The sequence below is a fragment of the Pezoporus occidentalis genome, unplaced genomic scaffold (assembly GCF_034315485.1).
Source record: "Pezoporus occidentalis ecotype Australia unplaced genomic scaffold, CSIRO_AGI_Poc_V1 ctg233, whole genome shotgun sequence".
NCBI lineage: Eukaryota > Metazoa > Chordata > Aves > Psittaciformes > Psittacidae > Pezoporus > Pezoporus occidentalis.
In genome coordinates this window covers 172,342-187,448 of record NW_026914212.1, presented here as the reverse complement: position 1 = coordinate 187,448, position 15,107 = coordinate 172,342, and the positions used below count along the sequence as shown (strand labels likewise).

Genomic DNA, 15,107 nt, shown 5'->3' with positions numbered 1-15,107 from the left:
ACTCAGGTGACAGCATGTGAACTCCTATAATATAATATCAACTATAATACTGACATCACAGGTAATATCACTGCTGACACATGGTGGCATACAGCAGCTGCCATATCATACTCTGCACTGGAAAGTGCCCCAAGTCCAGGAATGTCTATTTGTGATATGTCTTTTACAGTATCAAGATACAGTATGCTACCACTTCTGACAGCCATGCAGCTATGACTCCCTTTTCTGTTTCTACCAGAAAGCAACTCCTCAGAATTAGAATCCCTTTGTGTTCCTGCCTTATGAAGGCAGAGATATTCTTAGCAGTACCCTGTAGATTAATATTCCCAACAAATTACAAATATCAGTGCAATGCATACATGGATCTGCTGTTCTAACCCTAAAAAGCTGTGCCTGGCACTGGTTTCTCACACACACTGGCTGTGACCACAAACCTTTCCTTGCCTGCACTGAATTTCTAATTTCAGAAATAATTATTAGGATGCTCAGGGGGCTGGAGCTTCTCCCAGATTCAAGCTGAGAAATTTGTGGTTGTTCAGCCGGGAGAGCAGAAGCTGCATGGAGACCTCACAGCAGTCTTCCAGTATCTGAAGGGCACCTACAAGAATGCTGGAGAGGGTCTCTTCATCTGGGACTGGGGTAATGGGTTTAAACTTCAACAGGGGAAGTTCAGATTAGATATAATCTGGAGAAGTTACAGATATAAGAAATATATCTACGTATCTTCTATATATAAGATATATAGAAGTTAAGATACAAGGAAGGAGTTCTTTACTGTGAGGGTGGTGAGGCACTAGAACAAGTTGCTCAAAGAAGTGGGAAATGCTCCATCTGTGGAAATGTAAAGGCCAGGTTGGACAGAGCCTTGGGTGAAATGGTCTAGTGGAAGGTGTCCCTGCCCTTAGCAGGGGGTTGGAACTGGGTGATCTTAAGGTCCTTTCCAATCCAAATCATCCTATGATTCTAGGGTTTCATGACCTGGTAGTCAGAAATCTGAGCTGAAAGCTGGCAGCAGTCTGTGGCTGGCAGCCCATATCCACCAATGTTGTTCCAAACTGGAGTGAGAAAGGAAAACTTCTGCCTCCTTCAGCTGGTACTAAAACTGCTGCACCTCGGTGGAAGATGGGGCTTCAACCTTTGTGTGGGACTTTTAAGACTCATTCAGTGTGATACCTGCTATACGAGGCTCCCGGTTTGTGCAATTTAAATTCCAGTTACTCTTAACTACCATGGTGGAGTGTTGGAAACAATGAAACTAAGAAACTGAGAAACCCTGAGTAGGTATCAGCCTCCAACTGTTACGGGTTTCACCTTTGATTTCAGACTTCCCCTAAGCACTCACCTTCTCAATGCAGATGTGTTACGGGTGGTTCCTCCCTGTCACTGCTGTGTCTGGGGTCGATGCCTCTGGGTGAGGGGACAGAGCATTCAACTGAGCCATGCCCCTGCAGGGAGTCTCTGCATAACTCCACAGCCCTGGGCTGCAGTGCTTGGGCTCTTTGGGCTGCACCAGGTCAGGATGAGGGATGGTGGAGCTGCCTGAATCTTGTGAGAAAGTAGCAGGTGTGTCTGAGCAGACAGACTTAAAGAGAGGTAAAAATGTTGGTCTACTAAGAGTTGTAGCAGGGGCACAGTCACTTGGACTGAGGTCAAATGTAATGTCTTTTAAACAGCAGAGTGCTTGATTATTTAGCTGGGCATATTCAAAGTTCATCTTGCTTCTGGTGACCTTGTCTAGGATTTTTGCTCTACTTTTCTGATCTTCAGAGTAAATTTGCTCCCCGTTTTGCTTCAAATGATACAGACTGCCAGATTGGGAACTTGTCTCATAGTTGTATTGGTTTGTGCTAGGAATACTGGAGTATTCTGGATTTTGGGCAATGCAGTTGCGTTCATTTTGCAGCAGTAACTTGTTTTTGTACTGAGATATCTTACGAATGATATTGTTCATTTCATTCCCAATGCATTTGTCTTCCAGGTGCTTGTTTTCATAGCTGATTTTAAATGATGCCACTTGTGTTACACAGTGCTCTAAAAGCTGCACTATGTTAGGGCTGCTCTCTGTTGCTGTGGGGCTAATGTAACTCTGAAAGTGTCTGAGAGTCAGAGGCTGCAGCGGTTTGTCACAGGAAATAGAGACAGAGTGATACATTGGTTTATTTCTGTCCTCCCTCTCAAGGGGTTCTAGTAGTGAGGTCGCAGCAGTCTTGTAGGAGTAACACGATTCTACTTCGTTATTGTCATCTAACAGAGGGTTTTCAGAGCTCTGAGAGCCACTCTCTCTGCTCAGCTTTTCTGGCAGTGGGGTTTTATCTCTGGATGTCTCACATCCGTCTGTAATTGTCATCTTCTCATTCTCAGTTGATGTCTGCAGATTGTCTCTGTTACCCAGTGACTGTGGTGCGTAGTTTGGTGCTCTGGTAATTTCCACATTCCCAGGCACTGTAGGTGAATCCTTGTGGCTATTCCCTTCCCTTCCTTGGAAATCCAGATTAGATGTGTTCGGACAAGAGTCTAGGCTGTGGTCTCTTTCAGCAATGTTTTCTGAGGAAGCCTGGGTTGTGTGCTTGCTTTCATCCAAGGGCACACATAGGTTAAATGCATTGGATTCTTGTTTGCTTGGTTTCTCCTGCTGAGCTTCTGTGCTCACTTTCTGCTCTGGACTGGGGCTGGTTGGGATTGGTGAATCATTAGACTTTTCTGGCTGTGAGTGAGCACTCTGAGGAGAGTCAGGGGAGGAAGCGAGTCCTGCATGTTTACGCAGCCAGTTTATTATCCCCATGGTCAGGGAAAGCTCAGTATCACAGAGCTTTAGCAAACACTCTTTGCCTTTCCATGTGCTGTGGAAAAAACCCTGGCTGATAATGTCTAGAGCCGGTTGGGAAGCCATGTTCTCCTCAGCTCCAACATGAAAGCTGTAAATGGACAAAGGTATTTCAATGGCTTGTTCTGAAAAGCTTTCAGATGCACACAGGTCATCGTCTAAGACTGAGTTTATTTTTACTTCATTTGGGTCATAGAAGAGCTCATAAAGGGCATCTCCACTGTAGCTGTCTCTTGGAAATCTACTTGGGACCCCAGGCGTCTGAGCTTCCTTCGTTTCATCATCTTGTCCAGGAGAGAATGAATCATAGTAGCCCTCATCACTTGTGGATATGGATTCCTGGTTGTCGCTTTTTGGCGTTCCTGTTTCTGTGGAGCTCTCTTTGGAATTGTCACCGTCTTCATCAGGCGACACTTGAGGGATTGTCACAGATGCAGCAGCCTGGCTTCTAGCCGTTTCCATGTCAGGACCAGGTACCTTCCGTACCTTCTTATCAAACAGAGCACTCTGATGTAGCCTCACTGATTTGTTGATGTTATCCCAGAATTTTGCAAATTCAGCCGTCTCACTCTGGCCAGGAGAGGCCAGCTGCTCCACCCCACCTTGGAAAGAGCCCATTACAGGGTTGTCTTTGTGCTTGCTTCGCCTCAGCAGAACTTCCTTGCTGTTCTCCAGCTCCAGGTGAGCAGAGCTCTCATCAGCAAAGATTTCCCCACAGCCGGTGAGGGAGTCAAAGCTCTTCAGAGAGGCAACATCTTCACACAGGGTGTTGCAGCAGTCATAGGAAGAGTCAGACTGTACCTCACTGTCTGAGCAGTCTTGGGACAAGCAGTCAGCTGCAAAGCTTTCTCCAGACTTGAAAAGGTAATTCGCAAGGCTCCCAGACAACTCACTCTTGCTGGCTGGAGAAGACAGATTCTTGTCCTTCTCCACCAGGAACGTGAGGCTGTCTGGTTTGTTTTTTCTTATATGGAATATATCTCTGAGCCCTTTCTTAGATCTCTTGAGGGAAATCCTCTTTCTGGGAATGGTTTTTGCGACAGCTGGTACAAAAGGCATCTGTGGCACAAAGTTCCTGTAATCGATCATCTGGCTGCTGCATGCAGACTGGCTGGGACTGACCACACACTCTTTCTTACTGCTGGAGCTGGACATCCCTGAAAAGCTGATGCTGTTCACAAGCCGGCCTTTACCCTTTCCAGAAAAACCTTCCTCACAAGCCCTACTGCTGGAGCTGCAGTGCTCTGTTTTGTCTGCCTCAGCAACACAGTCATGGGTTTTACTCTTCCTTACAAGTTTGTAGGAGGACCCAGATGATTTTTCCAGGCTGTGGTCACCAGCTCCATTCCTTGTTGCTCTGGTAGAAAACCTGTAGTTCTTGTGTGTGGCCAAACATGCCAGCTGGACTTCAGCTACACTTTGGTTTCCCTCCAGAGCTGCTGTTTTGTCTTTGCTTATAGGAACTGGGAGCACTGGTGGCCCTTTCTCATGTTGCACACTGGATTTTATGAAGGTCTTTCCCCTCTTGAGCTCCATCCTGCTTCTTCACATCTGTTTCTGTAACAAAAGCAGCAGCAGAAAAATATTGTGAGGTTGGTGAAAAAGCACTTGTAAACTTCAAAAACAACTGGACAACAAAGTGATGGGTATTAAACATTCATTAATAGAATGGGCTTGTCACCAGAAATTTCCATCACTGAGTCATGGCATTCCATGAGAAACTGGAGGTACATTGATAATGGTTGGAAGATCCTTTCCTGCCTTGTATCAGCTGCAATATTGAGTAAGTCAATGAAGTTACATAAAGAAGAGGGTATGCATTATGGGTTGGTCCTGAGGCTCAGAGAACATTTTGTCTGTTAGAAATGAGGGGGTCTGGGGTTTAGGGTTATAATTTCAATGGGGCTTTTAACCAGATAGATGTCCTGTTCCAAAAGTAGAAGAGGCATTAATAAAAAGCAATGCCTGAGGAACTCAAACATGCAAGTGCGTGTGCATCAGGGAGGCAGCAGTTCATAAATCACAGAATCATAAAATAGTTAGGGTTGGAAAGGACCTTAAGATCATCAAGTTCCAACTGCCCTGCCATGGGCAGGGACACCTCACACTAAACCGTGTCACCCAAGGCTTTGTCCAACCTGGCCTTAAACACTGCCAGGGATGGAGCATTCACATCCTCCCTGGGCAACCCATTCCAGTGCCTCACCACCCTAACAGTAGAGAACTTCTTCCTTATATCCAATCTAAACTTCCCCTGTTTAAGTTTTAACCCATTACCCCTTGTCCTGTCACTACAGTCCCTAATGAAGAGTCCCTCTCCAGCACCCTTATAAGCCCCCTTCAGATACTGGAAGGCTGCTATGAGGTCTCCACGCACCCTTCTCTTCTCCAGGCTGAACAGCCCCAACTTCCTCAGCCTGTCTTCATACAGGAGGTGCTCCCGCCCCTGATCATCCTCGTCACCTCCTCTGGACTTGTTCCAACAGTTCCATGTCCTTCAATCTGTGTCTTTGAGGATGACAAAGAGCTCAGTGTGGATCAAGCTGAGAAAATGCATCAAACACTTGACACATGGTGCTCACTTTATGTTAAATTGATCCTTACCTATGAGTAGAAAATCCATAAACCTTGGTACTACTGTGGAAAGCATGCTGAAACTGAATTACTGCATTTGCTTCCTCCTGAGCATAATGCATCCTTTTCTGCACTACTGCTTCTACTGTAAAAGTCAAAAGTGCCACACTGAAAATCACTGTTAACTATGCCAGAAGTGTCATTTCCAGTTTAGAAAGGCCGGTGTAGCACACAAGGCATTTTCACATTGAATCTGCATTGTGTATTACTTAGCTGTTTCCAAAAATACTCTATTACCTATATCAATGCCAATTTTGAACTCTGCCTGTATGGTTTAGTACTGAATCTGGTTTACGTTCTCAGAAATCTAATTAGTCATTAATTATTTTAGCTATGACACTTTCAGTTTTCCAGCAGTTATTCTGTTGACCGATCTGATCCTTTCCTGCCTTGTATCAACTTGAATATTGAGTAAACCCATGGAATTACATAAAGGTAGGTCAGGGAAGAAGCAAGCACTTCCTAAAAGCTGATAGAGAAACCAGATTTTTACTAGATGGGAAGTAGGAGAAAGCCTCCAAGTCCTATTCATGAAAGAATGTGCTTGGATCTTTCCTTAATAAAATCTCAGTTAATGATTTATCTTGTTTTGAATTGTGTAGATGTAATAACAAAAATCATTTAGAGCCACTGAGCTCTGCACCACACACAAACAACACAATGCTATCTCTAGCACTCCTTGACAAACCATATGTAACTGCTCTGATGAAATGAAAAATTACCAATACTCTCTTGAGAACAATCTTTGATCTGATCTAAGGATCCAGACCTACACACAGTACAAAGACAGCCAGGGAGATTTTAAGTTCAGCACTAAGCCTAGCCTTCATACACCCTGAAAGTACAACTTAGAGCAGTCTTTAGTGTGCCTTGGACTATAATAGCTGTCTGCAGCCTCCAGAGGCTTTCCAGTTGCCAGGAGCTACTGTGAACAGCAACACTGAGCAACAAACACCTTGCAGGCTATGGGGAGTTGTGTCACCTGCAGCTGGTCCCCAGCAGGCAAATCATTGAATTAACCAGGTTGTAAAAGACCTTTAAGATCATCAGATCCAATCGTTACCCCAGATCAGTGACACCCTGTTTCTCAGAGAAACTGCAGTCTAGCAGGTGATTAACAATATTGGCAAGCACACTTAGGTCAGTGACAAAAGGGGGAAAAGGTAAGGGTAAGGTGTGAATATTTAACGTCAGGAGTATGGATGCTATGGAAAACATGGGGGCTGGTTATAGGTAGACATCTATCAGTGTGATTGAGATGTTGGCACGTTTACTTGCATTAGGAGCTGCATGTGAGTATTTCAGTGCCTTCTTAATGAAAGCCAGTAAACATTTTACTACGCTGTCAGGTACCTAGAGTTCACTGATGCTGCAGGAAAATTGTTTTGCATATATAGAAATAGGTCACTGGGACATGATTATAGTCCTCTTCTGAAAAGCAAGGTGTGATTGAGAAGAAATTCAGTGTGCAGAACTTCATCAGAGCTGTGAAAACAATCAGAAATAGCTGCTGCAAGACCAGGTATTAATATCCCCAAAATAAAGTGTCTAACATCTCAGTCCTTTGCAGTTGTTGATGTAGGTAATGTGTCCCTGTGGAAAGTACTGCTGCCGAGAAACTCCTTAGAGATCTGTGACAAATGGCAAATGCTAGTGTTACAACAATGTTAAGTAGGACTCTTTGAAGCCCTATAGCTATTTCTGCCTATTCTGAGTATTAATCAAGGGTCATTTTTGTAGGAAATTGCATACTTGGAAAATTTTTCTGTAGGAACATTCAAAAGGCTTTAAAGGTGGATTTATTTTATTGTCAACTATGAAAATTGTTAAAACTAAGAATTCTGGATGCCATTAGATAATATTTTGAATAAAGAAATCTTTGATCTGAATTCTGTCTCCTTGATATGAAACACAATTGAACTACCAGTTTGATAAATGGTTTAGAACTAGTTTGGTAACTGAGTCTAGAAACTTCAAGGCTTGTTCTTCTCCTGTCTGCTTTTTATAGATTAGGTGAACGGTTTTATCATGAAAGCCCAAATGGCCTGAATAACATCTGTCCTGAAAATATATGTAATATAATAATGTTAGCTACACTTATAGTAGCCTATTGTACTTTTTGAGTTTCCCCTGATAAGAAAGAAAAGGTGTAGGGTTTTTGTTTGTTGTGTTTTAAAATTTTATGTACATACAGTCACCAACTTTGTATGCTGTTTAATGTCTCTAATCCCATATATTCTTCTTCCCATTTCCTTCAGGATTCGTGCCAGTCTAATTAGTATCTATTTCATTGTGTCATCCTGCTTATTCTGTTTTAACACTATCACAGCTTCAGGAATCTTCGCCATTAAAAATGTTACTAAGTAAATGAACACCAAGAAGGGGAAGATCTCCTCAATCAGCTCTGACTGCAGAGCCTGCAGAGTTTTTAACAAAGTCATCTCAGATGCTGTTTTGTAACTTCCCTTCCTATGAGTTCCTTTTCATCCTCATGTGCTATCCATGATCAGTAAGCTTCTTTCCAAATATAGAACAGAAATATTTATGCAATGCCACTCGCTTTCTATTAGTACTTTTAGCACTTCTGGTTGTAGTGGACTATACCATGATACCTTTTTTTTCTCTCTGCAGTGACACAAGTTTTATCTCTAACCCCAGAAGTGGTACCAGTGAAGTTAGAAACATACTGAAGTGCTGTAAGGGGAAGTTATCCTCCAGTGGTTATGTGAAATCCCATGAAAAATAGTTCTAGGCATTTAACAAATGGTCCTTATTCTCTGGGATTTCTTGACCCATGCACTTGGCTACACTACTGCCTGTCTCTGGTCTCCTCTTAGACTTAACTTGCGGTATATCCCTTCTTCCACAAGGATAAATAAAGAGTATATGAGGGACTGATTTCCACCTTTGCAAAGGAAATATATTTTGTAATCACTGTAAAGTAAAACTCTGGTAGGCAGTCTACTAAAGCTAGGTTGTTCTGTTTTCAATAGGCTCTGGGTGTTTTCTTTGTTAATGTTACTTATGGAGCACATGTTTAAATAGAGGACATCCTTGGATCTTACATGGGCTACAGTTTAACTGTCATTTACAATGATCTTAAGTGCAGCAACACTGAGACTTCCCATCTACAGTAAACAGTACAATTATCTGCTTTGTTCATACCAGCTGCTCACTTTTAGGATTTCACCAGTATCTAAGCAGGCAATTGGATCTGGAATTTGATTTTGTACTATAAATGAAAATACAGTTTTGGTTTAAATTTGGATAACATTGCTCATGCTCAAACATACATCATCTGTGCAGGCTGTTTGAGTCTTTTCATAAAACCAGGTTTTACTGTGTCTGTTATTCATCTAGAAGTAAATGAAAGTTTTAGAATGGGAAGGTGAACTCATTCCTGTGGGCTGAGGAGACTTGGTTTTAGGACAGTTCAGTGCAATTGCTTATAGTTCTGGGTTATGAGGACCTGAACAAGACTGAGTTAGGTAACTGTTCTGGTTAATAAGTGCCATATTCAGATGGCCTAAATTCTACCTAAGTCCAGGACAGCAGACAAAGGCCAAAGAGGGGTGCAGCTGAGCTGGAAGCAGGAGGAATTTGGGTGGAGGCAGTATTCAAATTGACCAAATATTGCCTCTCTTGTATGGGTCAGGGAAGAGGGGGTTCACATGTGCCAGTACCCATGGCCCTCAAAGCTTTCTGCTAAGCTGAGCTGTCTACAGTTCTCCCTCTCTGGAGGAATGGGGAGCAACTTTCTTTGTATTTTGGGCTTATCTCACAGTAGAAAGGTTTGCTCGGGTTATCTTCAAAGGAAAGGTAAAATAAATTGTACCTTTATGTGTCAGTAGGTAAAATACTGGTCCTTTTGGGAGTAACTCTAAGGAAGATCATCTTATTGGAAAAATAGAAGTATCTGCTTCAGTGGGGTTGCATACATGGAAATAATAGTGTTACGAAGAGGACATTCAGAGTAACACTGGCTTCAGCAAGCTTGGCTCAGAATTACTTTTGCTTAAGTAGAAAGAATATGACTAAGGCTCGTTTATTACCAAATCTTATCAGCTCTCTGACTTGGACACTCCTACTTGTTTCTTTGATGTGTAATTTATATATAATTGTCACTCTTGGAGATAGGAATAAGCAAAATCCAGAATATAGCTGTTAATTTGCAGGGGAGATAGGAGTGCTTTTTCTGCTTCTTTACATTTACATCATTCTTAAAATTGGCAGGCTGTGGAGATGGTACCTTGCTGTCTCTTGCTAAGCAGAATTCTGCTTGGCACTTGAAGCCTTAATTTCACCTCCCTCCAAGCATTTTGCCTTTATTAAATGAAAGAGTTGGTAAACCTTGCATCCTCTTTTAGGTTTTTTAATTTAAAAAGAAGGAAAATCTCCATGTGGGTTGCTTTTATGTTTTAGGATACAAGTTTGGAACAAGTCCAAAATCCTTTTCCCACAAGTGGCTTTGTATCAAACTTAAGATCCTGAGTATCAGTGTTGCCTTTGAAAATGTTACCCCTGCTTTCCAAATAAAAATGGTAGCATAATTAGATTTCCTGAAAACATATCTCTGCTTTGGGCATTGGGGCATGTGTTATGCTTAAAATGGATGCACTTTAAGGCAAAATGTTGGTTTTTTTTTCATAATTCTTAAGAAATTCTATAATGGGAAAAGGAAAGAAGAATGGAGCACTCTGGGAGGCTCTTCCTTCTTATGCCTTCTATACCTTTGGATGATTTCTGCTGAGCATCAGTTGGAAGTCTTACAATGCAAAACCAAGCAAGCATGAGGTGGTGAGAGCCACAGCTACTTTTAAACTCAGTGGACAATGCTAATTTTTAATGCTTAGGTTCTAATCAATCAGCAATGCCTAAAGACCACCTGGTGCTCCCAGTGAAGTGGGGAGAGGGATTTGTTTGGAATAAGACTGCTTATTTTCAGTCAAAAACCTTAATTCTCTATCTCAGAAAAGTTAATAATGGAAATACTAATAATCATGAACATGCATCCCATTCTATTAATTTGATTTTTAATTGCAAAGCAATAAAATCTGTCCTTGCTAGAGCACAGTGATACCCTGTTTGCAGTTACTGTAACACTGCTTCTCGTAACAGTAAACTTAATAAACAATAAACGTAACAGTTCTTATGGTGAAAACTAAAGAGGATTTTAAAGCAAGGCTCATCTTCTCACTTAAACTTATTACCCTGCTAGTATCTCATCTCCATTAGAAAACAGAAGAGAACAGGGTGGAAAGGCTGGAGGATGTAATCACAGACGTCATGATTCAGGAAACAGAAGACTGTTTATTTTTAAAGATGCCTGTGTGACACACAAACCTGCATTGAGATCATGCCTCTTGTGAGGAGTATTCCCTTCATCATCCTTAGTGGCTGTATCTTATCATTTCCTTTAATCATTTGTCTCTCTTGGGTAACTCAGGATGCCTAATTATTTGCATATACATTTAGGTCAGGCGATGGTTTTCTCACTAGGAATTGGCAAAAAGTACATTGGTGTGATTTTCTCCAACCTTAATTCCCCTGAGCACACAAAGTAAAATCTTATACTCCCCAGCAGAATGCTAGAAGGATGTGTAGTTAAATGCTTAATCTTACTAGCAATGTGCTGTAGGGAAGCCTGACCCTTCCTTTAAGCCCTGCCAAGTGTTCCGTGGAGCTCAGAATTTTCCGTAGTAGAATTAACCACGTTTCTAGTCCCAGCATTCTGACCTGCTGTGTGCTGACAGGAGGGGTCCCTGGGGGACAGCAGCACCCACTGCTTCCCCCAGCCCATTGTGGGGCACCTGGTGCTTTCTCCAGCTCTGTGGGGGGTGTGTGGTAGGGTGGGGTGGAAGGAGGCTGATATCATGACAAAAGGAGACTCGTTCTCTGCCAAATCCCCTGTGCCCATCACACAGTTTTCTTCTATACGTGAGGCTGAAAGAAATGAAACTGCTTGAAATGTTCCAATTACACCATATAAAAGGACAGCACAAACTCCTTCCTAGGGAGCTATCAGATCATCACTCTATTGCTAGGACAAGGCAGCTGAGCAGAAATTTCCACTGTGTACCTGAGAAGGAAACAGCATTTTTCACTTGCTCCGACCAGCAGCCTGTTGGCACCAGGCAGCTAAGTGTTAATGCTGTCAGCTTTGGCTGTTTTCAGTAATTTATGGCTTCAAAAGGAGATAGGATGTGCTTTTATATAGATACAGGCACACATTTGTGAGATGTATGGAAAATTAAGTAAAAAACAATGCTCCAAAAATGAGCAGTCATCCCGAAATAACGGTGCCTCAGAGCCGCTGCAAGTGTCAGAGCAAAGGAAATGCCATTGCACCAGAGCAAACAATAAGGTAGATCACAAAAATCCTACTCACCATGCTTTATCACTGAGCTGAAATCCTCTGTCTCCAAGCCTTGCTACTAAGGCTGGTCTTTATCCAGAGGCTCCTGTGATGCTTTTCAGATTCTGAGGGGCTGGACCACTGCTGCTCTCCACTGTTACTCTCCACCCCCTGTCTTTTCCTCCTCCTTCTTCCTTCATCCCCACCCCCTCATTCCTCCTGCGTGTAGCTTTTTCGTACCTTACATAGATTTTAGGCTTCCACACGTAGCTTGATTTAGGAAAGATGCTTATTTTAGCTATCTGCTTGATGTCATGGAAATGCCTCCATTGCTAAGGAATAAAAGCCCAAAAGGTAAGTGCAGGAGTCCTGAGCCAGCATTTTGGTTCCTCTCCATATGATTGCTTATTTTATAGGGAGGAACACATCCAAATTAATTTAATTTCTCACTTTATCTATTTTTTGCTTCTGGCTAGGATTCAGGAAAAAGCAGTCCTAACATGTTCTTAGGCTAGTGCGTTGTATGCAGATTATTCAGCTGTGTCACCCTGTGTAGGGCTTTTGTTAATGCCTAAGTTAGAGGGGATTTCACATGAGAGCAAAGTGGTCTAAGGGGAGAGAATGAATATTGCTGCTGTCCAAAGCTAGGGTGCCTGGTGTTAACCTCATATTGCCTTCCACAAACATGATTTATTGCAGTCTTATTACAGTTAGTCCAACTTCTGCTTCCGTGGGCAGTGAAGTCAGTATCTGATGTTACTACATCATTCTTTTTATATAGACGAGTTTATTACTATCACAAACACCAGAGCTTTAATTTCACAAAAACATAAAGCTGGCATCCTTGCCCAAGCCCTTTCCCAGTGAAGGGCTTCATATCTTCACTGTCCATCCCCATCAACTCTCCTCCAAGTCCTTCATATCAGTCTCTCAAAACCCCAGCCTTCTCCTTTCTGCCTGTTGAAACACCTCTGCTGGGGGCATGATTAGGAGCCTTTTAAAAGCAAAAGTGTATGCCGTGAAGCAGTGTCTTAGTCTGCTTCAGTAGCTCTCCTGGGAGCTGCAGTTTAGAGCTGTAGTCTAGGACAAGGCAGTAGTTTGTGTGCAGACTGGCATATCCACAGATACTTTGCCCTTCCGATGTAGGGGCTAATATCACTGTTGCTCTAACATAGCGAATGGGTACCTCTAACAGGGTGAGACAGAGCAAGTTCAGACAGGTCCAATCTGTGCAGGTATTTAGAAAATAAAACAAAAGCCTTCACCTGCTACTAGAGGCACTTTTTACAAGGGCATGCAGTCACAGGACAAAGGAGAATGGTTTTAAACTGACAGAGGGGAGATTGAGATTAGACATTAGACAGAAGCTCTTCCCAGTGAGGGTGCTGAGGCACTGGCACAAGGTGCCCAGAGAAGCTGTGGCTGCCCTATCCCTGGCAGTGTTCAAGGCCAGGCTGGACGGGGCTTGGAGCAACCTGCTCTAGTGTGAGGTGTCCCTGCCCATGGCAGGGGGTTGGAACTGGATGAGCTTTAAGGTCCCTTCCAACACAATCCATGTGATTCTATTATTCTATTTGTTCTCATCTTCCTATTCATGGTGTGCTTTAGCTGAACTTTGGAATTGGAGGAGGGAAGGAGCTTAACCTTTTGTGATGTCTAGGCTTCTAAAGCTGAAAAATCAGCCAGCTAACCTTAAAGGAAGCAGAACAGAGTGTTCCTACTCTGAGTGCCAGCCAGTAAGTAATTCAGGTGTCCCTGATGATAGAAACTGGAAAGTTACATCTTGGAAAACACCCCAGGTTCAATCCAACCTGCAATAAGTAGAAAGCCTTTATATAACTTCACTAAAAAACTGGTGGGAGGAAAGAAGCTGTGGATGGATCCTAGTAGCTCTACCAAGTAAATTCAGACCAATCATGAGAGAAAATACAATAATTACAAATAGATGGGATAGTTTTTATTCTGCATTAAGTATTTGTGTTAATGCAGGAGGAAGCCTTTCTTCCTGGTGGGTCCAGGTTTTCAGGTAGTACATCCTTGCTCTGCAGTGATGTCGCTTTTGAGAACCTTTGCTTTTGTGTAGTCGCTTTGGACTTTGAAGTCCTTTATTCAAAGAAACACCAAGGCTTGTTGGAAGTGCTGGCAGACATGAGGTCACTTCTAGTGCTGATTCAAGGCTGATGGCTGGTGTTGGTATTGTCTGAGCAAACCTAGCAAAACGAGAGGTTTAGTTTTTAGTTGGGAATTACTCAGGCACAACTTCTGAGCTGACTTTCTGAACTCTGAAGTGTAGGCATTAAAGGTAAAGGTACGTCAGAAAAGATATATCCAAATACGTTATATGAAGAAGGAAATACCCAACAGAGAGCACTTAAAATTGCATTTGAAGCCTAACTGATGCTCAACTCAAGCGCCATCAGACAAGCCATCCTCAAAGATTTAGAGAAGAGAACCTGGTCAGGAAGGAGCTCATGGCTCCAGTAGTGTTTCAGGTAGATCTGGCTATCTTCAGAACAGTCTGCTGCTCCTCAGGAATTTGGAAGCTCTCATATCGATGCCCCTTTTCTGACTAATGGCACCTATCGCCCCTTGTTGGAGGAGTTAGAGGAGATCACTTTAGACCTGGGTGGTTCAGACCTGTTCATGATGACTCAGATAAAGCAGTTCCTGTGATGAGAGAATTCTGGCTTTTAGAATGTTTACTGTAGGATGTCTATATGAACAAACATTTCCATATTCAGGGCCTTTTATTTCCCTTCATCAAGAGAAGAGGCCTAAATCCAGTTGCTACCCATAGCCATAGCCTGCATTAGCCTAAATCACATTCTCATTGCATGCACTGGTAAGCACATGGTATATTGAATAGCAGCTGAACCATGGTAGCCCTTATGCAATGGAGCTTTTTTCCTATATAGTTCTCTTGGTTCAAAAGGTAGCTTGGTTCAAAAGGTTGGTTCTTGAGAATCTAATCATCCCATCTGATTAATTCAGTCTGTCCAGAATTGTTTTGGGCATCAATGGGCGTAAAAGTGAAGGGAAATCAGAAAGCTGTAAATGAGGGGCACATAGAACAGCTGCCATCTGTTTAGCAAAAGCACACAGCCCTTGGCATGGGGAGGGAGGGCCCTTGAGAAAAGAGGGACTAAGGAACATACAGTCACTGGTGTGGCCAGAGTAGGGCAGCAGGGATCCTTTATATCTAATGAGGAGAACAGGGGAAAGGAGTAGAAAAATCTACATAAGAGACAATATGGGAGCGCTCTTTCCCACAATATGGGAGGGAGTTTTTAGGTT

General features: G+C 42.7%; 2 protein-coding genes across 2 annotated transcripts in view; both read right to left on the bottom strand.

Moving 5' to 3' along the window:
• AMER3 (APC membrane recruitment protein 3) overlaps positions 1–11,996 on the bottom strand; it is a 36,538-nt gene extending 24,542 nt beyond the window's left edge. Inside the window, exons 1-2 of the mRNA XM_062621736.1 lie at positions 11,847–11,996; positions 1,343–4,381 (exon numbers count right to left, since the gene is read on the bottom strand). Of these exons, the coding sequence (XP_062477720.1) occupies positions 1,361–4,360 (3,000 nt within the window). The 5' untranslated portion in view covers positions 4,361–4,381; positions 11,847–11,996 and the 3' untranslated portion in view covers positions 1,343–1,360. The remainder of the gene's footprint in view (positions 1–1,342; positions 4,382–11,846) is intronic.
• The window catches only part of PLEKHB2 (pleckstrin homology domain containing B2), a 469,993-nt gene that overhangs the window by 306,302 nt on the left and 148,584 nt on the right, over positions 1–15,107 (bottom strand). The window lies entirely within an intron of this gene.